Here is a 24989-nt window from a genome sequence, read left to right as displayed (position 1 = left end):
AGTTATAGTCCATTTTAGTTGGTTCCAAAACCTAAGCAGTATATGAGTAAGACAGTTTATCTAGTTAAACTGAAAAAACAGCATTCCACACAACCAGTACTGGAGATGTCAACCATATAGTAATTCCAGCATTATGTTATGGCTTTCCAGAAAGTCATGAAATTAACAAATTAGAACATACCAAAATCCATTTTCCAAAGACTTATTGAAATAGCGACAGGTTGCTCATACTGTGCTGGAAAAAGCAGTTTTATTGAATTCAGATAATTAAAAACAGTATTGCAGCACAAGATATTGCTATTTGTAAACTAGACTCCATTGTAAACGCTAATCCTTCAGGGAGAGTCAGTTTGCAAGATCTAAGACCTATTTCCTAGAATAATAATCTTGCGCTCATGGAAAAAACTGCAAAAAGGCACTTGAAAGCTGTTTCTTCCTTTGACATGGACTTTTAAATCTCGCTGGTAAGAATTTCTCCTGCATTAACAAGTACGCATCTTCACTTCAGCTTTACTCCAAGTCATCATGGTGCTGGGAAGTTTCATTAATAACCTGTTGAAAACCAGACATTTGCATTAAGTTATAGTAGTAAGATTACTGTTTTTTTAGAGTTAGAATTGGAACATCCACTACCACAGAAATGTGAACAAATAGGTATCAACTCTCACTTATAGATGAGAAGTTCTAGTTGGTTAATGGTGTGCAGAAACCATTTAAGCTTTATTGACTTAGTCTGAAGACAGTATCTTCTCCCAAGCAAGTACCTCTGTTTACTGCCACGTTTTTCTCAGGTGATGTGAGAAATCTTTTGAGAACTTGCTAACTCAGCTGAACTTAAATACTCACTACACAGGTAACTGTCAGCCGCTTCAGGTTTTACTATCAGATGAATTTTGTGATCATTTCCACAGAAGCCTGTCTGCTACATCTGTATGTTTAGCCATGCAGCCTGGACTGCCAGATGCTGTTCTACTCAATACTTACTACCATATATAGGTTGCACTGACCGGTAGATAAACTATTTTAAGGTAACCAGCTGTGATTGATAGAAATAAAATCAAAGTTACCACCAACCTGTCCATCTCTAGTTTCAACGGTCTTAATTAGAAGTGTCCTCTTTGAGTGAGTGTCAACCATTGGCTGAGACTCAATGTTGGTTTCTGCAGAAGAAAAATGTATTATTATCAATAGTCTAGATGAAGTGCCTCCTCAAAGAAATAAGGTGTAACAGATTCTAGTGTCTGCTTTCAGAATCCCAATTTAGTATATGAAGAAGTCTCCTGCTCTGAATGATAAGCTAATCTTCTCCATTTTCTCCCTATTCCCCTTAAAGCACCTTCAGCGGTTGTCTAAACCAATCACTCACTATGTACTGTACTGAGATTTAAAAATATCTGTGCCCAGGAACAAAGTAGCTTCCCCCATCCATGGTTAAGTAATTGCAAATATTGTAGTTATATCTAAGAAAAGCATTCACATGCAACCGTATTTATACAAATTCAAATACTAGAGTAAAAGGAACTATCCAGAACCCTTTTGCTAATGATAGCACAGCTGTCTAAACTGAAGTAACAGAAACAGCTTACCCCTCAGGTTCAAAGAAGCAAAGGTTGGAATAGGCATGTTAATCCTGAGGGAAAAAAAAGAAATGGATAAAGTCAGACATGGATATAGGGTGTCTTCTAGTAACTGCTGGTTAGAAAACAGTCTACATGTGATTTTTACCTGCTCTCTTCACCCTCCAGCAGTTTTCTGTAGGTGGCAATCTCAATATCAAGAGCCATCTTTACATTCAGCAGGTCCTGGTACTCGCGGAGGTGGCGAGCCATTTCTTCCTTCATGTTCTGAATCTCATCCTGCAGACGGCCAATAGTGTCTTGGTAGTTAGCAGCTTCAACAGCAAAATTCTCCTCCATTTCACGCATCTGGCGCTCCAGGGATTCATTCTGGAAGAGAATAATGAAGTCAAGCACTGCTGCAGTTCAGCCACTCTTCCTTCCTCCACCTTCAGCCACCCTCAAAGCCCTTCAAATATTTAAAAAAAGGGAAGTTTAGTTACGTTAGCATCCTTTCTGAAAGTGCCCAGACATGTCCCAAATTTGTCATCTCCTTATCTTCCCCTTGCAAAGTCAAGGCGTGTTATTCTGCTACTTGATCTGAGGTGTGCCATGTATTTGTTCTACCAGGTGGCAAAGCAATCCCCTACAGCAAGTCCAACACATGCCGTACAAGTCAGCATGCAGGCAGTCCTCAGTGAGGGGATTTGCAGGTGTACTATACCCTGCTAAATCCATTTCAAGCCAGCCTTTAAGGCAATCAGGTTCTAGAAACCGCAAGATTCGCACCTCCTTTCCACTGCTCCTCCAGCTTTTTTTATAGCTTCAGCTGTACCTGACAGACAAGCCATAAACACTTCCAGAAAGCCTTATGTAAGCAGCAAATATTGTAGCAGGGGAATGAACTCATTGTTTATACCTTAAGTAACATTAGTTCAGTGTATCAATCTAACCAGTGCACTGTCGTGCATGCAGGCAAATTGAGCCCATAGCATCCTTTTCAAAAAGTACCAATATGCTGCTGTATCGCATGGGGGATCAGCCGCATTCACATTTATACCAAAGCTAATACACTGCAGTGCAGTGCTTAAAGCTGCGAAGGGAAGGATGTCCCAACAACTGCTGTCTTCTACTTACGCTTCCCTTAAGGGCATCAACTTCGCAGGTGAGAGACTGAATCTGTCTGCGGTATTCATTAGCTTCTTGTTTGGCCTGGCGCAGGGCATCGTTGTTCCTATTAGCAGCTTCAGAGAGATCTGCAAACTGTGGAAATCCCCAGTTTGGTTAGTGTAACGCTTCAACAGAAACAGTGTAACAAGACTTTTTTTTGGACACAGCATTTGAGGGCAAGTGAAGCCATTGCAAGTCCTAACACCTGAAACACTCAAATATTAGCATTACTCTTAAAGTGCCTTTCTATTTCTAGTTGCTAAATTGGAATTCAGAGTTAAACCTTTCATATTTGTTTCCCCACCATGTATGTTTCCTATCTTTTCATCATTTTTTCACCCATTCATTCACTGTTTTCTCCAGCACTTCATCCAACATCTGCTTCCAGCTACAAGCATAGGAAAGACTTCAAATATGAACCCATTACTTTGATGCTATCCTTACGGGACAAAGTAACATTTTCAGCTGTACTCTTCCCAGACTAGGAGTTTAAAGATGACGCTGTGCCATGGCTGTGTTCGCACCCAGTAGAGACAGAGGGAACACAGAGTGTTACAGCAAAGCTGCTATGTACAGTTAGAGTGCCTGATGCATCCGAACAGATTTTACTTACTTTGGACTTGTACCACTCTTCAGCTTCCTGAAGATTCTTAGCAGCAACGCTTTCATACTGTTGGCGAACATCACGCAGGGCAGCAGTAAGATCAGGCTTAGAAACATCCATATCGATTTGGATGTGCTGTTCCTGGAGTTGGGCCTGCAGTTCTCGGATTTCCTTAGAGAGAAGCAGACACCCAGTGTTATTACATGGCAACATATAGAACATACATAGGTGGAGACTCTGGGCCAGAACCAGTGAAGAGCTTACTTGCTCACTAGACTGTCAGCATCTAATCACAGACCTCATTCTTCAGCTTACCTCGTCATGAAGCTTCTTCAAGAAGACAATCTCCTCTTGCAGGGACTCAACTTTGCGCTCGAGATCAAGACGTGCCAGAGAGGCATTGTCAACATCCTGACCAGAGAGAAAACACTGATTAGCAATCTTGCAGAACTGTGGTGTGAAGAAGTCTTTTATGGCAAGTTCAGTAGCACATAGACTGATGCTACACCTGAGCTTCTTGGTAAGACAATATGAAATCAAGAGTGGGTGAAAAACTTTGCCACCTCCTACGCTAGGCTCAAAGACCACTATATGCACCTTTATTGTGATTTGGGGAACTATACAGCATATGTAGATTACTTCATCTTTGCCAACCTATTGCTAAGCATGATCAAGAGCACACAGATCGTGGTGGGTGTAAACCCTGCTTGAGGATGAAGCAGGTACTTCGGTCAGAAGCCAGCAATAGGCTCTTTCAGCTTGACTACACTGAAAAAGTTAGTCTTGCAATTTGCAGACTTCAGTTTTTTCCAGTGGGGCTTAAAGGTGCAACCCATGTGCCTACATGCCTCTCAGTGGGCTTAATTTCTTGTTTATTTCTTATGGACTCCTTCATGATCAACCACAGAGCCCTTTGGGTCCACAGACCTTACCCTGAAAAAACAATCCTTGTAAAACTTGTAAAGCTATTGAGAGGTACATCTAGAACTGCAAGCATTTACTTCTCCAAGTGGTTCGACAGATCTCCCTTGAGAAAAAGAAAGTATGACCATAAACACAAATCGAGTTAGTCATCATTGCCTACACCCTCACATTAGCTGGCAAAGACTCCACCTTTTGCTGGACAGAGATAGTCTTAATCAACAGCAAAAATTCATTTAAGGCACAACAGAAGATATGCCATGAATGTTACATGGGAGCAGCTTGAATTAGTTGAAAAACATAACTTAAGACTAAACATTGACTGGTAACTTCTTGCATTTTAAATGTGCAATTAAGACAATTCATTTGCAAAGGGGGCAATTGTTCCTTTCACACTGGTTACATACACAGCTGCATGCTTATGTTCACATGGTATTAACGTACCAGGTTTTCACAGCTTACACTGAAGCTATTTTGGATTTGCCCAAAATGTAAGCATTCCTAATCAGCAGTTCTCACTATTATGGCACCTTAGAAACAGGGAATGTTTTCTTTAGACTCCCAGAAAGCCATTCCTTGGATCACTCCTACTCTGGGGTAAGCTTCTTGCTCCAGAAGAATTCTTCTGTTTTCTTTATCCAGCAAAACACCCCTTTGATGTGTTATTCCATAACTTCCCTATCAACTCCAGTTTTACACCCCCAGTTCATATTGGCTCTATTTTTCAATCCAAAGAATTCCTTAATTCATTTGTTCTCCTCCAAAAAAAACTTGAAGATGATTCTGGATGGAAATTACATGGCTATGACCTAACATGTTTACACGATTAGACAGACATTGAAAGAGTGGATTTTACAGAAGTCTGCATACTGAAGACTATGAATTTTTTCAGAACAACTGAACAGCTACAGGATTTTTAGCAGCTGATAAACCAAAAACATCTTAAATTGAAGACACTTTGAATATTTGGTGTGTACTTTACTGTATACATTAAGTTAGGGAGTGAAGAATCAGTGTATCTGCATTTCCTAGATGTATGGAGAGCCACATAAATGAATAAGCTACTTGTAGCCTAAGCAAATAAGGTGTAAGACATATAACATGCAATTGGACTACACATTGATTTTATCCTCGGAGATTCTTTAACACCAATCACGTAGTTTGCAGGGCTGAACATCCATGTTTACTTCAGACAAACCTCATGTTAGCCAGGAGCTGACCTGTTAGTCTTGCCATAGGCTCAGGATCTATTCCCTGCTGCCAGAGTAGCTGGCAAAGCCACAGTAAATACCTTTCTCACTAATTGTGATGCTTGTTTTGTCCCAAAGGAAAGAACTCACTGAACCTTTAGGTTTATTTTATGTAGTACACGCCTCAGCATATGAGCAAAATCACGTCTTTGTTCAGGAGAAGAATTAAATTAAAGTTGAGTACATCTGAGTTGAACAGTCTCTAAAGCAGGCAGCTTTTAGAAATATGAAGTTTAGGCATAAATATTTGTTCATTTTCTTTTAAAATACTGAAGTATACAAAGGCTCCATCAAGTTAAAAGTAAATTTGATGCTACTTCAGAACAGTAAAGTATCTGAAGTGTTTCAAATCCATGTATACAACTTTCCAGAGCAAGAATATAATCGTTTAATAAAAAAACTGTGCTTGCTTTTTTTTTTTTTTTTACAATGGAAAGCACAACAGATGTTTCAACTTCAGTGTTCTATGAATTTAATTTCACTTGCAGGAGAGCAAGTTATACTGAAACAGATTTAGTTTTCAAAACCTGCATGTTAAGCCTACCCTTTCATGGTAACGAAAAATTAGATATTACTGTGGTTCAAATCAAACACACTAGCATGCACCAGTTATGTCACGAGTGGATTTAGTGTAGTGTTTCCACAGACAATGATTTGCAATACTTATGCATAAGCTACAGCTTAAGAGGTTAAATGGATCCAGTTCTGACTGTGCTGCACACACAGATTTGCTAGAGGCTGAGCTCCGAAACGACCCCTCTCCACAGTGCAGGGAAGAGCTGGATAATGAATGTGGGTTATGCACAAAGCCAAGTTCACTTAAAAGCCTAGAGCCTTCACAAAGTTTAATTGGTTTGAAATAGAGGTAGACATGCCTTGAAGGGCACCAATTAAGTATGAAAGATCATTTAAGCCAGCCTTAAGCCAAAGGATCCTTCAACTGAATTCAGCAATAAATCAGAATAGATTAGGTTCTCTAAAACTTGAATGCTTCTGCACAGAACTTCACACTACGTTAAAGTGGCTTAGCATTCAAAAAAACAGAAGCTGAAGTTAAGCCAATGCCTTGTAACTGTCCTGTTTCAAACTTCTGTCCCCAGAACGCCAGCAGAGACTCTGCATTCCCAGACTCCAAATCAGAGTAGCTGTCTCAGTTTCCACATGTTATCTTAGGAAGACCCCTGTTCTCCTTCAGAGACTATAAATATACTGTAGTCAAAAGCCTCGCCCAGAGAAACGCTGACAATCAAGTGATGATTTCCTGAATGGTGACATCCACCAACATCTATGAAGAGCTTTGGGACAAAGTCAGCCTGTGCCCAGCTGTCTGGAGATAAGGGCAGTCAGTTCCAGCTGGGAGGTATGCCAGCACTGCTGTTTCACACCAGCAGTTTTAGGGAAGAGACCTTGTTTTGAGAAGGCACATTCCTAAATATCTCCTAGTCCAAACAAAGTTTAATCCACATCGAAAGCTGGTTTCGCACAAGTGAAAACCTGAGCTTAACACTTTTTGAACATGGTTTGTGCAGTTGTTTCTGGCTGTCATGTTGGTTTTAGTTTATCGGAAAAACATCGTAGCATCATACAGAGACTAAACTCTAACACGACTTGTTTCCTATGTTAACATCTTTGCTTACAGAGGATTGAATTCTATGTTCTTAACGGACATCCAGAGGAGGCAGACTTGACTGCTGTGACCTCGCCCCAAGGAACAAATTGTCTACTTCTCGTCGGCAGACAACACCCATACGAAAAATTTTTAATTTGAAACTGTTGTCCAGTAATGCACTGACCAAAGCGATTCATTAAAAAGGAGCTCTGTTTTGTATAAGAACTGGACCATATACACGATAGACACTTTTCGCTAGAAATATGCCCGCACCATTACACATTTAGTAAGAATGCAGCCCACTGCGCCCTCCCCTCGGACACAAAGGGATCTATTATTTCAATCTGCTGCCACCACACTTGCCATAATGCCTGTATCTGCATTCCACGGTGAATCCCATAGAAACCATTAATACCCTTCAGCCAAGCGAGCAGATGGCCCCCTTTCACTTTTATTGGATCGGAAAGCGATTCCACGTCGGAGCGCTTTTTGTAAAACAGGCTAGACTTGGATAAAGCAAGACAATAGTTTCCCTCCCCTCCCCTCAGACCGCAGCATCCCCCTAAAGAAAACAAGGAGGGCTCTGCGTGAGAACTGCTGGCATTCCTTTGTGCGAGGGAAGCAAACTCCTGCAGTCCCGCCCTCCCGTCCCAGGCACCACCACCACCACCTCGGGCTCTCCGCTCCTACAGCTCCCTCCCGCCAGCCCCCGCAAACCTGTCTGAAGGACTGCAGGGTGTTCTCGGCCTCCTCCCTCTGAAGCATCTCCTCTTGCAACCTGGAAGGGGCGAGACAGCGGTGAGGAGGGAGCGGGGGTCCCCCCCAAATCCTCCCCCAAGCCCCCCGCCGCCCGCAGCCCAGCCGGGGGTGCTGAGGGGCCGCCCCGGCGCCGGCGGGCCGGGGGCGCAGCACCGGGCGCCGCAGCCCGCCCGTCCCGCCCTGCCCTCGCACACTCACTTCTCCCTCAGCCGCATGATGTCGTCGGCGAGGTTGTCCCGCTCCACTTCCACGCGTGCCTTGTCGTTGGTGAGCTGGTCCACCTGCCGGCGCAGCTCCCGCATCTCCTCCTCGTAGAGGTCGCCCAGGCGGGACGTGCCCTTGCCCTTCAGCTGCTCCAGCTCGGCCAGCAGGATCTTGTTCTGCTGCTCCAGGAAGCGCACCTTGTCGATGTAGTTGGCGAAGCGGTCGTTGAGCTCCTGCAGCTCCACCTTCTCGTTGGTGCGGTTCGCCTTGAACTCCGTGTTGATGGCGTCGGCCAGGGAGAAGTCCACGGAGTCGTGGAGCCGCACGGGCGGCATGCTGCTCCGCAGCCGCACCGACGTCGTCTTGGTGGCGTACATGCCGCCGGGCGAGGCGGACACGTACCGGGCGGTGCTGGGCCGCAGGGAGCTGCCCAGCGAGTAGCGGCTGCTGGAGGTGATGTAGCGGGTGCCGGTGCTGGGGCGGCTGCCCCCGCCGAACATGCGGCGGTACGAGGAGTTCTTGGTGCTGATGCTCATGGCGGCGGCGGCGGTCCGGGCTTTGTAATCCGGGAGCGGAGCGGGACGGGGCGGCTCGGCTGCGCGGCGGGCGAAGAAGGGCGGCGGCCCCGGCCCGGGCCCCCTCTTATGGGGCGCCGCCGCCCGCCGCCGGGCCGGGCCCGCCCCGCCGCCCCGCCCCGCCCCGCCCCGCCCCGCCCGCCGCCAATCGCCGCCCCGCCCCGCGGGGAGGGGGCGGCGGCCGCCGGGGCGCGGGGGGCGCGGGGGGCCGGCGGCCGCCGCCGCGGACACAAAGGCGGGCGTGCGGGGCGGAGGGGGCAGCACCCCCGCCTTCCCCCCTCGGCCCGGCGTGGGCGCGGCGCGGCTGAGCCCCGAGGGCCGGCAGGTTTCTCCCCGGGGCAGCGGCGGGGCGGCCGCCCCGGTGGGGGCAGCGGCAGCGGCAGGGAGGGGGCGGCGGCGGCGGCGGCGGCCCGCGGGTGGGGGCGCGGGGGAGCGCGGGGAGGAGGGGGGCGGCGGCGGCGGCGGCTCCCCCAGCCTGGGGGCTGCGGGCGCTGAGCCTTCCCTGGCCGCTCCTCATCCCCCTCCGAGAGGCAGCGCCGGGACTGCGGGGGGGCAGGTTTAATGCGGTGCCACGGGACAGGCAAAATACTCCAAATAACCCAGGATGCGTGCGTTAAAAAACCCTCTATAGCTGTGCTGTGTGCATATATACGTATCTATATATCTTTTTGAGAGCCCGTTTCTTTTCTTTCTAGGCTTTCTGAAAGAGAGTAAGATCAGCAATGCTGACTATTCGCGAAGGGCTGCCAAACGTCCAAAGTAAACAGGCAGAAAAATAATACATCTGTGTCTTCTTTAGCTGCATCCCATGACAGCAATCTCAGCTCCTGCTTCTGTGCTCAAGACACAACATTTACAGACTAAATGTGTTTTCCCTGTAGCTGGGTGAGCATTTACACGAGTAAGGTTTAATTCTGCCATTATTGTAACAACGATCCCAGCAGTAACTACCTTTTTAGTGTGGGCAGTACGTTATTGAAATAGCTGCAATCAGGATCTTGCTCTTAGATGCAATCCTTCTAATAACTAGGATAGTGGGAGGCTTGATTTTAACAAAGGTTTGTTTCTGCACTGGTGTACCCAACAGCCTTTTGCTATTAATTTCAGTAGGCACACGATCAGAGTCTTAGGAAAGCACCTGGCAAAATGATAATTATTCATTAGACATGATCTGCAAATATCCTATGTGTGTACCATCAAAGGCCAGACAAAAATCCCAGTGTTTCAAGAGCAATTTTACTATCAAAATGGGGCTACTAGCAGTAGAGAAGAATGATGTAGGGCAATAGTAATGGCATAAAATTTAACAGAGAAAAACTTAGATTGAGTAGCAGCAGATTGGTTTCTGTGTGAATGCAGAAGTCATTTACGGGAGATGACAGAATCCCTGTCATTTAGATAATTTAAAACTTGACTGGCCAAAGCACGACTCACATTCTCTAATCCTGCACTGACACATCAGGTAAGGGGCATGTTTTTCCTCTTTGCTCTGGGAAGTGACCAATACAATGTAGAGGTATTATCTGTAATTTATTACTTCAGCACTTATGGGATACAAAACTACTATCAATTTGTAATCCTTTTTAACTTGCAGTCCTGCAGAAACAAATAACTTCACTGGAAATTCTAATAAACCTGAACATGAACAGCAGGCAGAGAGGAAGGTAATCTTCACACCCCAATTCACAGTAAAGTCAGCTATTGTACTTCAGGTATTGTACCTTATGAGGAAGAATCAGAGCCCATATATTTTATTAAGGATATTTTTTTTTTTTTTGGTAAAGGAAACTGTGCTTTATTTTCATTCTGATGGCAACCAGAAGTGCAGGAATGCAGTTTGTAACTAAATGTAGGTCCTTGAGGTTTTAATTTCCTTTATTCACTGAAGCTTAGTCAAGCAAATGGAGCTGACAAGGTTGAGCTACTGAGGTGCTTGCAGCGTAAGTCCTGGGCTCCAGCTCATTCCATTCACCCACTGAATAGGAGGCAGAGGTCACACGGCATTCCTGAGGCTAAGGGTACCGGCAACCCGGCCTGGACGCTGTTGTGCTGTCCAGCCCTCTGAGAGCTCTTTATTTAAGCCATCAAGTTTGAGCTGTAAGCCTTTGTGAGCCCTGGCACAAAAGTACACACTCCTTCTATGAGCAGGCAAAAAAGTAAAGCAGCACATAACCAATAGCCTCATGGATTAAAGATGCTTTACTCAGAAGTACTGATAGTGTTAGCAGATTGTTGGTTTTTTAAAGGTGCGCTGTGCCAAATCTGTTTTTCCTAACAGAGCACAACTTACTTATACTCCACAAAACCTTTCATGGCACAACAGTCATCCTTCATTCAGAAACTTCTTTACCCCTAAAATCCAAGGAGGTGTTTGTTTTAGTAAATAAATACGACCCCCTCCACCACATTTCAAGAGTAATTTCCATATGTTTATGTCACCGCTGCCATATGTACTCTTGGCCACCTGCCTCATTGCTGTTTCTCACTATGAAATTTTCCTAGAAATGTTCAGATATTGTCAGTTGTCAGGACTACAACAAACCTTTAAGTGCCTTTTACTGGTTGGCACTTACACAGATGCATAAATGGAGGAAGCTCTAAGTTTCTTGTAAGGCTGTAATAAATTTAACGCACATTTGCATCCCAAACCCCAAAGGGGAATGAGAACTGGCCTCTTGAAATACGAAAAGATCTCCACAGTACTTGTCAGGAAAGACTCTATCTCAGTGTAGCCATAAAAATCATGGAGAGTGTACTTCTTTGAATTGAAATGAAACCACAGTAATCAGCCTAATTTTAAGGAAAGTGCTATAGGACTCTCATAGGCTGGTCAGGGTCTTGACCACTTTTTACGTGAAGGACAGAGAGCTAATAGGATCACTAAACGCCATGTTGGGGATAATTCTTAAATTATTAGTTGTCATCTGTATTGCTTATTGTGATGCCTTTTCATTTGCAATTGCAGTACGCAGGCAGGCAGCTGCCTGGTCGGCTTGCGATGCCACTTCCCTCAGCAGAGGCAGATCAGAGGTAAGCCAATGGCACTCTTAAACAGAAACAGGTATTTTTATCGTGAGCCTCTCAGTTCACTATTTTGCCATTTTTTGGCTTTTTGCCAGAGAACTGATGTATTGGTTCACCGCCAAGAATGAAATACAGAATCAAGCCCTAGAAGTGTAGCAAAAAATACTGGATTTTTGTGTAGCTTTCATTAACAGGGAAAATGGGTGGGCATAGGGAGAGGGGACAGATGCCTGAAAGGCTTTATACTGAAAACTGTTCTGCTAAAAATGAAAAAGTCCTCAGAACAGTCAGAATTTCCCTGACTTTCTTGTACAAATATCTGTCAGTCTGAAAACATCACTGAAAAGAATGGCATTCACATTTTTTTGATTTGCCATTTTATTTAAACAGTGAGAAACCAGGGAAATTTGGTCCAAATATTGAATGTTCTTTCCAATTATTATAGACTTTGACTAAACAGATGTGAATATTTTCATTAAGCAGATTTGTGCACTTTTAGTAAAGTTTCTGCTTCCAGGAGGTATAAAATGACTCATAAATATTAAATATCCTGGAAAAACATCCTGCTATGCAAATGCAATCACTTTTGTTTTCAGTACCATACTGCAGCCTTAAGCCGTGGCATGCATGGGGCCATAGACGCATTCCTTCACACTTCCCCTGCTCCATGAATATTGAACAAACTCCAGGCAAAAGGGACCCGTTTTAACAGGAGGGTGTGAAAGACTCGTAATGTCCTACAGCACACTGAATAGGGACTCTCCGTAATGCTCAGCCACAGCAAGTGCTGTGGCCTCTCGCTTGAGTGAGTGCTGTAACTTTTATTCCGAAAGAGCACTTCCTTCTTCAGCCGTGGTATGAAAAGACCAAGACTGCTATGGTTTTAAAAACAGAAAGGTTCCTGTTTCCAAAAACTGGATTCTGGCTGTAAATCTGCAGCTGGGGCCGGTCCCTCCCTTTAGCTGGGAGCTAAGTGTAACGAGGAGTCCCCAGGAAAGGCTGGTGCATCCAGGGAAGAGCTGTTTTTTCTGAACCTAGAGAATACATCTCCCTGCGTGCTGCCTGGGAGAAGCTGATTTGGGTTTTTGAATACCACTGGGCTGCAGAACATCTAAATGTCCAGGCATTGAAGTCTCCCCTTATGAGTGACTCCCTTGACTAATTATAGTCTTAAGAAAGAAATTGGCAAATTCTTTTATGAAATTTATTTTTAAATGACATTGTCTACAGTCGTTGCCAGTGTTGCAAAGCATGTCAAACTGGTGTGACTAGCTGCTGATTTTTTCAAGGAAATGACTAGGCTTTATACTAAAAACTAACCAAGTCTCTCTGCAATGTTATATTTTAATGTAAAATGAACTATATGAAACTGGCAGGGGTTTCATCACTAGGGAAGTGTTTTGAACATGACTCATGCCACCCAGTTGCATGACTTACATTTCCAAAAATTATTATTGTCGTGCATAAAGTTCCCCTCTACTATGGTTTCTAATTGCCAGAATACGATGTTTTCTGTATCAAAAGAGGACATATCTGTACCAATTCAGGTACTCTCTTTCAAAGCCAGTACAGCCCTCTGCCCCAGGTCCCATGGTTGTCTCAAACACCATGCGCAGTTCTAGCAACACAGAGAAGAGAAAGAGAAGGTTTTCAGCTCTATCATAGGTATAGCAATTTATTTAATCCATCCCTTTAACAAAAAATAGGATGACAACCTGCATACTACATCTGTCTCACTTCACTTAATAGCAATAGCACTGACTGCTGACTGTCAGCAAAACATTTAGCAATGAATGGGACATAAAGGACAAGGTTTTCCAAACTGGCAAGAGGTTTGGCATGATTTGAGGCTTGATGCTCAACCTGAAACTCTTTAAGCAAAACTAATTTCCAGAATACACAAAGTCCTTCAGCCTTGATTTGGGTGCCCAAAAATAGATAATGTGAAATTTTAACTATCTGCTCTCCTTGTTTCATGAAGTTTGCATTTTGCCAAAGACCAAGGAACTGTTCAAGGATCATGATAGGCACTTTATAAAGACCATTTACCTTAAATATCAGATAAAGGATTTTAATTTATAGTCAGCTTAAGCTTTCAGTATGATTTATGTAAAATGTTGTATAATATGCGGGGCTTCTTTCTGTCCTTTGCCACATTGCTGACTTCGCTATCTTGCCCTCACTATCAAGAAGAGTGCTCGCAGTAAGCTGTTGGCACAGGTAGAAGTCACCAGTGTGGATGAACATTCACTTGTCACATTACAATGGGAAGCCGTAATACTAATCTGTCTGGGATCGCTGTTTTAAATTTTGAGATTGCAAACCTTTTCAAAGATGAGTCATCCACCCATCCATTCTCTCTTTTGGAAAAAGCTAAAAGAAGTGATTCTAGTATGCCATTAATGAACCCTGTCAGTTAGACATTTACTACTTCTTTTTGGCAAGCTTTTTCAAAGCAAACTGCTTAAAGAGCTCCTCTAACCAAAAAACAATTAAATCTGAGGAGTGATTTCATTCTTCTCTCTCCCCCATCACTTACACAAAGCATAAATAGCGTAATGTTTTCTTGCCATGATATACCAGGAAATGATGATCTTCTTTCTGAGGAAGAGGCAGGACGCAGCAATGGAATCGTTAATTGCATGCAGCAATTGTTCCATTCTTCCTTTGAGATGCCCAGGACAAGCAGAACAGTACTAGCTCCTCGAGGGCCAAGTTTTTAGTGGACTCCTCAGTCCAAGTTCTTGTGCCAAATCCTCGGTTCCAGTGAGACTCATAAACTGAGCGTACATTGTGTTAGCCATTCTGGGATTGACTGGCTCCTTACAAAGGGAAGAGGCAGTGGTGCACACACCCCAGAACTGAGAAGACTGAGTTTCTGAGAAGATGAGCTGTTTTAACACACCAGCATTATGTCTAATTTTCAAGCATAAATATACTCTGTCCAGTTGGGATTGAGGAGGGAAGATGATCCAGATTTAAGCTGGTAGTATGCATAAAATATTGTGGGCTACAGTGAATGGAGTGGAAAATTTATTAAATATGTGTAGAGCAGATGGTGCATAAGGCTGGTGAAGCAAGAGAGCAAATATCTGGAAGAGTGGAGGAGTCCATATTTTTTCAGGTGGAAAGGGGTCCTGCTTCCCATTACAAAGACAAATTCACTATCTACCTGAAATTTGCCTTGAGAATTTGGTCTTGCATACGGCCATTGGGTGGGAGGCAGCTTGTGTAGGATGACAGGAGGAAGGACCTAGCAACTATTTAGGACCTTTGTAGATGGTTTAATTTTGCTGACTCTTAGACTTTTGCCAATGTTTGTGGCTGTTTATTTGACATGGATTGGACATCTCCCATAAGCTCCATGACATGGAAGTTATGAAGCTACCATGTAAGTCGGAAGCACACCAGGATGAAACAACATGCAGGTCAGATGCCAGGATCTTTGAAAGACAGAGGAATGGTTTACCCTGAATATGGTAATAATGCCATTGTCCTGCGGTTGTATTCTGAAAATAATCAATTTCTGTGGTATCAAGAGGAATCTTGAGATATATCCTGCAGATGAAGGACCTAATACTATTGTACTACAATATACATGATGCCTGGACTGGTAATGACAATAGGAATTACGTGTAGGTTAATTAATTAATTACTTGAGTTTAATTCTGTTAGTTTTTGAACAACTGTGTCCTGTACCATAGGAGATGACTGCTACATCTGACTTGGCACTGTAACTCCAATGAAGTCATCCTCAGGGACTTCATCTGACATGCAGGGTTCCTGATAGACAATTCCAACAATTTCCCATTGTATTTTTCTTACGAATTATGTGAAACATGTTTGCTGGAGTCTTAAATCATCCTAACTGCCTACAGCTGAATATTGACACTGCCAGTCCATACTGGCATATGTCTTGTGCAAGAAGATTTCTCTTCTTCAGAAAGAACTATTTTAGGCTTTCTTGACCCATTTAGGTTAGGCTTATTGCGGCTTCTCTCTCCAGACTGTCTCAGCAAAAATAACATTTTAAATTCATAGCCCTTTTTCTAAAAAAAGTTTGTTTCAACTTTAGGAAACTCCAAAGCTTTTTGTTCTTAGTTGAGGCAATACTTAATTGGGGGAAGGGACCCCAAAAGACCTAGCAGCCAAAAATGACACTTTTATAGTTTAGCTGGGATTTTTTGCAGAATAACTTTTCAATTTATTCTTCATTTAAGTCTATCCTTACAAAATCTCACAGCTTCTTCAAATCTGTGCTTTTCCATAGGCTATTTTCCAAGAAACTTTCTGGTAGGAAAGAGCTATGTCCCAGCTGCTAAGATTTAGTATATTGGTATGCTTGACAGACATTTGTAGACGCATCCAAAGTGAGAAAGAGAATATTTACAGTGCAATCACTTCTGTAATTGCAGTTCATAAGTGATATCAAATAGCTTTAAATTAGCTTTAAAGTAACTCATTTGCAAAGTGCCAGCAGTATAGCCAGGGTGGAAGACACCTCTGTGTTGCCTAGGCATCAAGTGCTCAGCTTCTTGGGCAGATTTTATGGTACTTACTGTGTGCAATTGTGGTTTATCTAATTTCAAGATAGCTCAGCAAGTCCACAGTTACAGCTCTGCTGTGGCTACATTAAAGATTTTCTTTCTCTCTGGAGTAAACACCCTACTACTGAAATCCTACCACCATGGTGACCAGCATAAGACATCTCGTTTCCTGTGCTAACTACAGTCTTATTCAAGGATTAAACTCATCCCATGGGACTGAATGAAAAAACAAAGTTTGAGCAGGGCCTGAACTCCTTAAAAGACAAGTCTGTGGTATACAAAAGCTTTAGGTGATGCTAGATGGCCTTGTGAGCAAAAGGCATGACCAATGCCAACACAGAGCTACAAGTCTTTCTCAGTTTGCACACTATAGACTCTGCAAATCATGCGAGGATGCTGGAGATGAAAGTTCCTGCCTTAAGCAAAAAGGTAAGAAAGATGCACATCCAGGCTCACCATCTGCACTCTTTTTCTCTCCTTTGCCTCACCCCTCTCCCCCCGGGGGAGCAACAGGCACCATGCTGTTTCCTCCTGCCCCTGCAAGCGAGCTGGGATCTCCCACACCATTACCTCATCCTGGCGGAGCGGCTTGAACTGATCCCCCCTTCAACCCCGCCTGGCTCCGTGCCTGCTGTCACCCGTTTCCTGTGACCCTTCAAGGGTCTGATTCAAAACATATTCATTGCAGCAGCAATCTTTTGGCTGACTGCAGTGGGCCTTATAGAGCTCAGAGTCTGTTTTGTTCAGTCTAGCAAAGGGTTTTTTTCTGGTTACTAGCCTTTTTTTATCCTTTATTTTTTTGGTCAAGCACTGGAATGTGTAAGTACAACAAGAAAGTCAGTAACATTATGTAAACATATGCCTCTCATCCAGCCAGGGTGACCACTGCAGGCCAAACATAACAAACAGGCCAGATTTATTTAGATTTAAATTTATTTAAACCAGAAAAGTAAAGATTTAATTAGAGAAGCAATGTCTTTTTATTCCTTACTCCCTACAGAGTATATGCATAGCTCCAGAACCTGAAAATAAAATCCTGAAATGGACAGATTAAGATTTTTGAAAAGAGAAAGGTTAAAAATGTTTGTGTCTGATGACTCTTCTAAATAATTTCAGCTACATAAATTTCCCCTGTATAGAGTTCTTAGAAATGCGTTGGGAGAGGCTAACAAACCTGGTTTCATGTGGGTTTTATTTCTAGTCTTGCAGATGCGTGGCATTATAAATGAAAATCGTAGGCTTCGTTAGCCACACTGGCACGGCACGGCAGGCTTCCCAGAAATGCCACGTCTGTGGTTGAGAGTTACCTTTACTGAGCATCACTTCAGCAGAAACCAAGTCTGATAAATTCTCTCCTGAAACATTACATCCAGTACAGATCGATTTTGATAAACTGCACAAGGTTTTCAGTTTTATGAGTAACCTAATGGGCCAATGGTTATGGAAACAATAATTTATGCTAGACACTCTCAGTGATTTTTTTCAATTCAGTGATTGCATTGCAAGGGTTTGACATGCCTCACATTCTTTCCTAGCCACAGTGATTTCTGACCCAGAATATGAGCTTTCCTTCTAGACAGCTGTGATGTCTGTATATTCTTCCTGATCCTCATTTAGGTATTTAGTAGGTTATACTGGACATTCAGAAACAAGAAGCGTTGTTTGTTGTTCAGCCATCAACTTTAATATTTGCCTGTATTGAAGTTTTGGCTGATCACTGTGAATGCACTTTTAAACATTTGCTGTATCAGCAGAAAGAGATTTTTCTTGCTCTCTCTCTATTTTTTTAATATAGAGGAAATGCTCACAAACACGTCACAGCTACAGGTCTGCTGGCTTCCATTAGGTAGCCTTACATTAAGGGGTTACATTCGAAGTAAACTTGAAAGAATTTATACTGATGAGGTATTGTGGCATCAGTAAAGCCCTGTGACATGTGCTGCAGACTGGCAACCTCTTGCTCACAGCCGGGTGCAGGCAGAGGCCTTGCTGGACTGTTAGTCTCTGCTCTGCTGCAGATGGGAGGGCAGGGAGAAGAGTTACGTGTAACTGCAGAAGGCTTGAGATGCCTACAAAATGTTTTGTGAGTGTTTGTTGTGTGCATTTGTTGCTGGTGTGAATTACAGAAACACAACAGTGAAAATCTTTCCTTCTCACTTTGAGGACGAGTACACGCTCCAGTCATAGTTTGTAATTGTACCTTTCAGTTGCCAAGTACAATGTGGAATCTTAAAGCAGTGTTTTTTTCATGTTTCTGTGATGTTGTTTGGCAGCACCGATAATTGTAACATTTTTAACAGTTCTAAAGCATTGTATGAAGAGAAAATATTGCAGTGGTTTCGTTTGCGTGTTCCTCTTACCACATATAGCTGTTTCACTGGATGAGTTTATTGGTTACCAGGGCAACAGTTTCAGATCTAGCACGATTACCTGTATCTACCACTCATCGGAGATGTGGGCAAACTTTGGAAACTTCTACACTGAGGAAATGCTGCTAGTTGCTAGGAGGCAGGAGTTTTCAAAAGCTGTCTCAATGAAAATGCTGATATCACATGCTTATGTCAATGGCTCTAAAAATGTCATTAAATGATCAGTTTGCTTAAAATATATTTTACTATAAATACATTGGAGTCAAGAAAACAGCTGTTTCATCAAAGCATTATCATAGTTCTATAGATGCACTCATTTAGAATAAACTAACATCTTTTTAGAAAAGCCTATCAATTGTTACTTAAAGCCAGCTATATTGTCGAGCCATAACTGATACATGAAACAGCTCATACCTGTGTCCTAAAAATGTTAAGAGTCCAGAGGTGGACAGTGGACTTCAACCCTGTTATTAATTTCCTCTGTTTATCAAATTAAATGTTCATTGAGATTTACAGGAATCCTATCCATCCTGTATGCATGGAGCTGAGAAAGAAGGAGCTGTCACAATATCCAAATTTCAGTAAGTCAGAGAGATCCAGTTGGGAAATTTTGCAGACATGTGGCTGCTTCATGGTCACAAGATCAGGAGTGAGCAACTGTTTAGCCTGCCCCATGGCAGCGGCAGCATGTGTTAGCAAGATTTTCTGAGTGAAGTATGAACAATCGCTTTCACAGGGCTCATCCTCTCTGTGGAATCATTCAGCTTTTTTCTAAGAAGAAAGGTATGAGTGGCCACAGATCTTGGCACTTCTCAGCCATTGACCCAATCTCTGAAATAAGCAGCATACCTTAAATACTATTATGTAAGATCTGATCCAAAACCTATGGTTATTATTATGCTGACTTTACAGTTATAAAGGGAAGAGCACTAAAAATAACTGTTTCCAGATTCCCTGTTTTCATTTTGGTCCTTTTTGCAGCTGTCAATTAATAATGAGAACCAGGTTAGGGCAGACACAGTTATACAGAATTATAAAACTGACTACTGGCAGTTCTTTAAAAATGAGCACTAGGGAAATTTTGGTGTTTCCCATTCTTCGCAAGAAGAAGCCAATAAAATCCCAACCTAGTTTATGAATTTCTTTGTTGCTAGAGCGGAGGCGTGTTGATCAGATTCTCCAGTTTATTACACAGAGGAAGCCTGGTAGAGGAGGTAGGTGGAGGATTTCCCCTGAGCAGGGAACGTGCTACTGCCACCAGTACAGCAAAGACATCTCTGCTGCCTTCTCCACCAGACTCCACCTGGAAATATTGCTCCTCTATAGCTTTAATTGCTCCAGGTACTGGGCAGCTCCAAGTAAACGAACTGCTCCCGGCTGCCTACAGCTCCCATGCATCACAGTATCTCGCATTGCTGTGATGTATAGGTTGCTGAAATAGTAATACAAGGAGCTCAAACTCATTCACCAGCTTTACTAATTTCAGTAGTCTAAAAGCTGCCTCCTTCTTTACCTTCATCTTGCATCTGTATTTTGAAGGGGTCCTACTTAAGTGTCTCTTCTTAGCTGATAACAACCTTGCTCTTTGTAGCCACCTTCATAATCTTGAACTCTCTTCTTCAGAGCCTTCACCGTCTTTGTCCCATGACTGTTTTCTCCAGCCGGCACATGCCTAGTTTTGTTATGCCATGTGATTCACCCACCTTTCTCAGTTCTCCATCAGCAACTTGCCTCACCGCTGGTTGCAATGCGCGCTGCTCTCTTCTGGTACCTCAGCTGCTGCACTTCCTTTAGAAATTCTAGAAGTAGACCTTGGACTTCTTGTTTTAGTTACCTGCTTAGTTCCATGGCTGACAAATAAAGCAGCAGCCCCAGACACTGATGATGAAGACCCACAGGTGAATGACAGAACTGTTTTGAAAAAGCTGGCAAGGACTGATATCTTACTTTGAAATTTTGTTTCTAATTCCACTGTTTTCTGCAGCTGATGTGTCCCATATTCTGGAGAAGTGCATTGAAAGGCAGCAGATTTCTCTCTTTTTTCCCCTCCAGTTTCAGCTAAATATTCTTCCTCCACTGAAAAGCAATAGGTTGGAGAAGAGGTAGGAGCTGCATGAGGCAGCTTCTAAGGAAAAATAAATGTTCCTCAAATCCACCTTATTTTTGACAGCTTTTTAAGAGGCTGCACAAAAATATGATTAACTCAAGAAATTATTAGAGAAACATGTTCAGGGTTGCGGTGGGGTTTTTTTAATGTTTCATTTTCACATTACAATCTAAATCTGCAAACTGAGGCATAGGTGAGTGTCTACTTGTATGTGGTGGGCAACCCACATAATAGTGTGCAAGACATTTACTCTGGTTGTTATATATATGTATGTAAATGCATTTGTCTAACATTTGTTTCAAAAACAAACTACTTTTCACGGGCAACAATGCCTTTGTGTCGCCTCTTCCTTTCCAATTTAGCAAAAGCAATTTCATAGTGTTGGGGCAAATTAGAACAGTTTCATCAGTTACTTCCTTCCTTCCTGTTCCACCAGCGGTGCAGGCTTTGAAATGACTTCTCAAAAACATCACTGCACGCTGAAATCACGAAACGCTTAGGCCCATAAAACTGTCAAGCGCCATTCGCAACAGCTGCCCAGCTGGACAGCAGGCCAGCACGCACAACCCTGCATGGGGATAAGCCCCTTTTGCTGCCCTGCGTCCCCTTTCTCTGTGACCTGGCTGGGCACAAGCCACCCAAATTTATGGCAGCCTGCAGCCTGCCCTTCCCTCCCCGCCCCGGGGCTAGCGGCAGGGCATGGCCTCCACCTCCCAGCGGGCGCTGGACAGCCCGTGGTGGCGCAGGGCCTGAGGAACGGCAATGGGGTTGGGGGTTTCATCGCTGCCCCTGCGAGGAGCCCTCGGTCAGGAGGAGACGTTGACCCCAAAGGGATTCATGGCGGGGAGCGGGCCCTTCTGCTGATCCCTCGCTCCCAGGAGGGTGCAGATGGTAGAGCTGCGGGCCAGCACCAGCCCCACGGCCACCTCGGGGGGCAGCAGGACCAGCTAAGCCGGGGGTGGTTCCATCCTCCGGGCCTAAGCTCACTTTCGGATTTAACGAGCAACTAGCAATGCCAAATTAAGCCGCTGCTCCGGCGCTTCGCAGCGGGCGGGGGCTGGCAGGGAGCCGGCGGCCCTGAGGAGGACGGAGGAAGGCGGGCAGGGGGAACGAAAGAGCGGCGGAACGGGCGGGCGGCGCTCGGAGAGGCCGCCGGGAGGGCCGGGCCGGGCCGGGCCGGGCCGGGCGCCGGAGAATGGCGGCGCTGCGGGTGCTGGAGCTCTACAGTGGCATCGGGGGGATGCACCAGGCCCTGAAAGGTACCGGGAGCGGCCGCCGCCGGCGCGTCCCTCGGTGCTCGCTGCCGCCGCAGCCCCGCTGTGCGCTCCCCCGCCCGCCTCTTCGCTCACCCTCGCCTCCCAGGGCGCCATCTTCTCGATGGGACCCCGACCCGAGGGGGGGGGGGCTGTGGGGGGCGCCATCTTTTCGATGGGGCAGGCTAAGGTGGCCCCTCGGCTGCCGCAGCCCCTTCCCCAGCCCGGCGTGTCGCCTGCCCCCGCCCTCTTGCACAAACTCCGTGCGGAAGGAAGCTGTGGGGTGGGAGGCCGGCCTAGTGCCCTCATCCCAAGCCCCGGAGGCACAACCTCCCCCTCTGCAGGGGCAGGAAAGTGACCTTATGGCGGTGGGGTTGGTGCTGTCTCACCGGCCTGCTGTCAGGGGCTGCGTGGGGCGAGTTGTAAGGGGGATTGGTAGCTGGGTTTTGGCTAGTGATGTGTTTGCATTAGGGGTCTATGGCTGTAAACTGAGCGGTGACCAAAAGCATTCATGGCCTGCTGGGTGGCACCAGGTACCCAGGAGCACACTGGGATGGAAATTAGGGATCCATGCTCCTTCTTCAGCCCAGGCAGCTGCTCCTGAGAAGCAGGGATTTTGTGTTCATTAACACATGCTCTGTCTTCTACTGATGCACCCCTGCTGCAAATGGGATCGGGATCATGGAGACGCACGGGATGATACGCAATCAAATTAGCCAGGGTATTCTGTAGGCATGCACATAGACTTGGTTTTCATGGCATGTAGTTAGATAAATAGCTGATACACGATCCAGTATGAGGTTGGTATAACATTTTATAAATATGAAAACCGAATATGGAATTTGGACTGGTATAGCGAGTTCATGCTAGACTATGTGCTCAGGTGAGCTTTTGATCTGGTACAAGGAACCTGGGAGCTCAATTTGCTGAATTGTTAAAGCATGGCCTGGGTGACCTTCAGCAAGTCCTGTAGACTCTCTGTGACTTGACTTTCCCAAATGAAAAATTGAGCCAGGGCTATTGATTTCCTTTATAAAGTACCCTGGGCCTTGTTACTTCAAAGTCCAGGTTTCAACACACATTTGTATAATTTACGAGAATCACTGTAATAATTTTAATTGCACCTACAATCCTTCAAATACTTCAGTCTTCATAAGCATTAGCAGCCCTTCTATTATACTCTACAACAGAGAGCATTGTCATAAAAACATCAGGTGAAAACTCACCTTGTCGTGTTATTTTTCCAGGGAGGGGTGTAACATTAAAAGGTTATGCTTACAGAGTAGAATCCATTTAGCATCATTTATGTGCTTAAAATATACTCAAAATTGGCAGTGCAGCATTTTTTCTGATTTTTGCTTGAATGTGTATATATGTTTTATATGTTTATAGTATATAAAAATACACAACATACCAAAATAGGTGCATACGTTGTTATTGTAAATAATCCTAACCACCTCTTGTAAGGCTACATTTTCCTTATTTCCGTTCTTAGAATAGACGTTCTTAGAATATTAAGAGCAAAATATATCTTTGTATGGAACTGCAGGTTTTGGAGTTTTTGTGGAACGAAAAGAGGGTGTTTTACATTGTATATAGTGTATATACCTGTAATGGTAGCACTCTGCTTTTCTAGTAGTCTTGTTTCGGAAGTGATGGGGAACTATCTATGTGTTATAGACAATTTCCGTATTTCCATGGAACGTGGACTGGTTCCTGAAACTTAGCCTACACCGTGGTCCTTCAGTCAGCTGTTTGTCATGTGTTGGTGTGTGTATGTATGTAGGAAATCTGTACTGAATATTATCTAGCTATGTTCTTAACATAATAATAGATGTCTTGTAGATGTTTGGTAATGTGCTGCAATAGTTAATAAATTCTAATGCCAGATGTGATATCCTGTGGATGGCCACCTAAAAAAGCGTCATTTACAGCACAAAAAATACTTAAAAGGATGGGAATATTGAGAATGCAGCCTTAGAAGATTATCAGAATACTGTAAACTTGTATCCAAAAGATAGCCTGATCGAGTGATGCCCCAGTGGATAGTTACTGCCCCAGGGAAGTGGTTGAGTCCCCATCCCTGGAGGTATTTAAAAGCCAGGTAGATGTGGTGCTTAGGGATGTGGTTTAGTGGTGGGCTTGGCAGTGATAGCTTAACGGTTGGACTCGATGATCTTAAGGGTCTTTTCCAACCTTAACGATTCTATGATTCTATATGAAGGCTTGAGATCATGTGTCACCTTTATATATTGTGTAGTTTGGAAGGTGAAGGAATTAACCCAAACCCTTGTATTATTTCCTGAAAGGGTAAATTTATTTCCAAGCTTACTGTTTCTGAACTTGCTGAACACAATCGCATCAGTGTCAGTGGATGTTGTAATTTCTGTTCTTGTGGGCTTACATATGACTGAAGAAATTACAATAAGTATGAATTGTGAGGCTGAGATTCTTTTGTAGTGGTACCAGCCAAAGCAGATGAAGGGACTGTGTATAAGAGGAGACTTAAATTATTATTTGTGTAAATGACCCTAGATAGTACTAAATGGTTAAATACCAATTGAAATTTGCAAAGCGGATAGATACAAGGCTATTTGCATTACAGTTGGTATAACTTGTTTTCAGATCGGGCTGCTTATTTTTCTGGGAAGCATATGAGAGAGAACTCAGCCCATAGGTGTTGTGTTGTCTTGGAAAAAGTCCAAACCGTACACTTGTAGATGAAAATCTTGTTTTGAGTGTTGTTAAAACTAATAATCAGGCAATTTGAATAAAAAGGGTTCTATGCAATTTGCACTGAATTAAGTATTTAATGACAGGTCATTATATAAAACTGGTTTTGATGAATTGTATTGCATTCAGGAATACTGATACAGTCAGGCATTTTGATCCTTTCTGCTGTTTTCTCTTTTTAAGTCTCGTAGACATCTGGATTCAGTTTTCTTATACAGTTTATAAAGGAACAAAGTAAAGTCAAGGGGGATTTAAGTGTTTGCTTTTATGTGGAAATCGAACAGAAAAAAGTGAATGTTCCTCTGTGA

At 43.9% G+C, this 24989-nt stretch overlaps 2 protein-coding genes across 9 annotated transcripts in view; one reads left to right on the top strand and one right to left on the bottom strand.

The window, feature by feature from the left end:
- Nucleotides 1-230: 230 nt before the first annotated feature.
- VIM (vimentin) lies at nucleotides 231-8710 on the bottom strand. Its single transcript, XM_082317721.1, has 9 exons — nucleotides 8068-8710; nucleotides 7828-7888; nucleotides 3646-3741; nucleotides 3340-3501; nucleotides 2694-2819; nucleotides 1726-1946; nucleotides 1587-1630; nucleotides 1075-1160; nucleotides 231-552 (listed from the first exon to the last, which is right to left on the bottom strand). The coding sequence occupies exons 1-9, from the start codon at nucleotides 8607-8609 to the stop codon at nucleotides 511-513; spliced, it is 1380 nt and encodes a 459-aa protein (XP_082173847.1). The 5' UTR covers nucleotides 8610-8710; the 3' UTR covers nucleotides 231-510.
- Nucleotides 8711-21428: 12718 nt separating this feature from the next.
- Nucleotides 21429-24989, top strand: part of TRDMT1 (tRNA aspartic acid methyltransferase 1) — a 31346-nt gene continuing 27785 nt past the window's right edge. For 2 of the 8 annotated variants that reach the window (XR_014228933.1, XM_082318806.1), the window contains exon 1: nucleotides 21429-21954. Coding sequence is in view for 4 of the 8 variants with exons in the window: in XM_082318806.1 (XP_082174932.1) it covers nucleotides 21891-21954 (64 nt within the window). In the remaining 4 variants the exon portion in view is untranslated. The remainder of the gene's footprint in view (nucleotides 21955-24989) is intronic. The other 6 variants (XR_014228932.1, XM_082318808.1, XR_014228931.1 and 3 more) reach the window with 4 other exon arrangements.

Source organism: Platalea leucorodia (assembly GCF_965183815.1).
Source record: "Platalea leucorodia genome assembly, chromosome: 1".
In the NCBI taxonomy this organism is placed as follows: domain Eukaryota; kingdom Metazoa; phylum Chordata; class Aves; order Pelecaniformes; family Threskiornithidae; genus Platalea; species Platalea leucorodia.
The sequence above is the reverse complement of the archived record's forward strand: the minus strand, read 5'-3'. Positions and strand labels throughout refer to the sequence as shown.

Excerpts from the sequence above, each read along its gene's own strand:
- VIM (XM_082317721.1), bottom strand. The coding sequence starts at position 8,609 with ATGAGCATCAGCACCAAGAACTCCTCGTACCGCCGCATGTTCGGCGGG. Across the intron at positions 3,742-7,827 it reads CCCTGCAGTCCTTCAGACAG|GATGTTGACAATGCCTCTCT; the intron begins GTTTGCGGGGGC and ends CTCTCTGGTCAG. Across the intron at positions 1,161-1,586 it reads TGCTTCTTTGAACCTGAGGG|AAACCAACATTGAGTCTCAG; the intron begins GTAAGCTGTTTC and ends TTTCTTCTGCAG.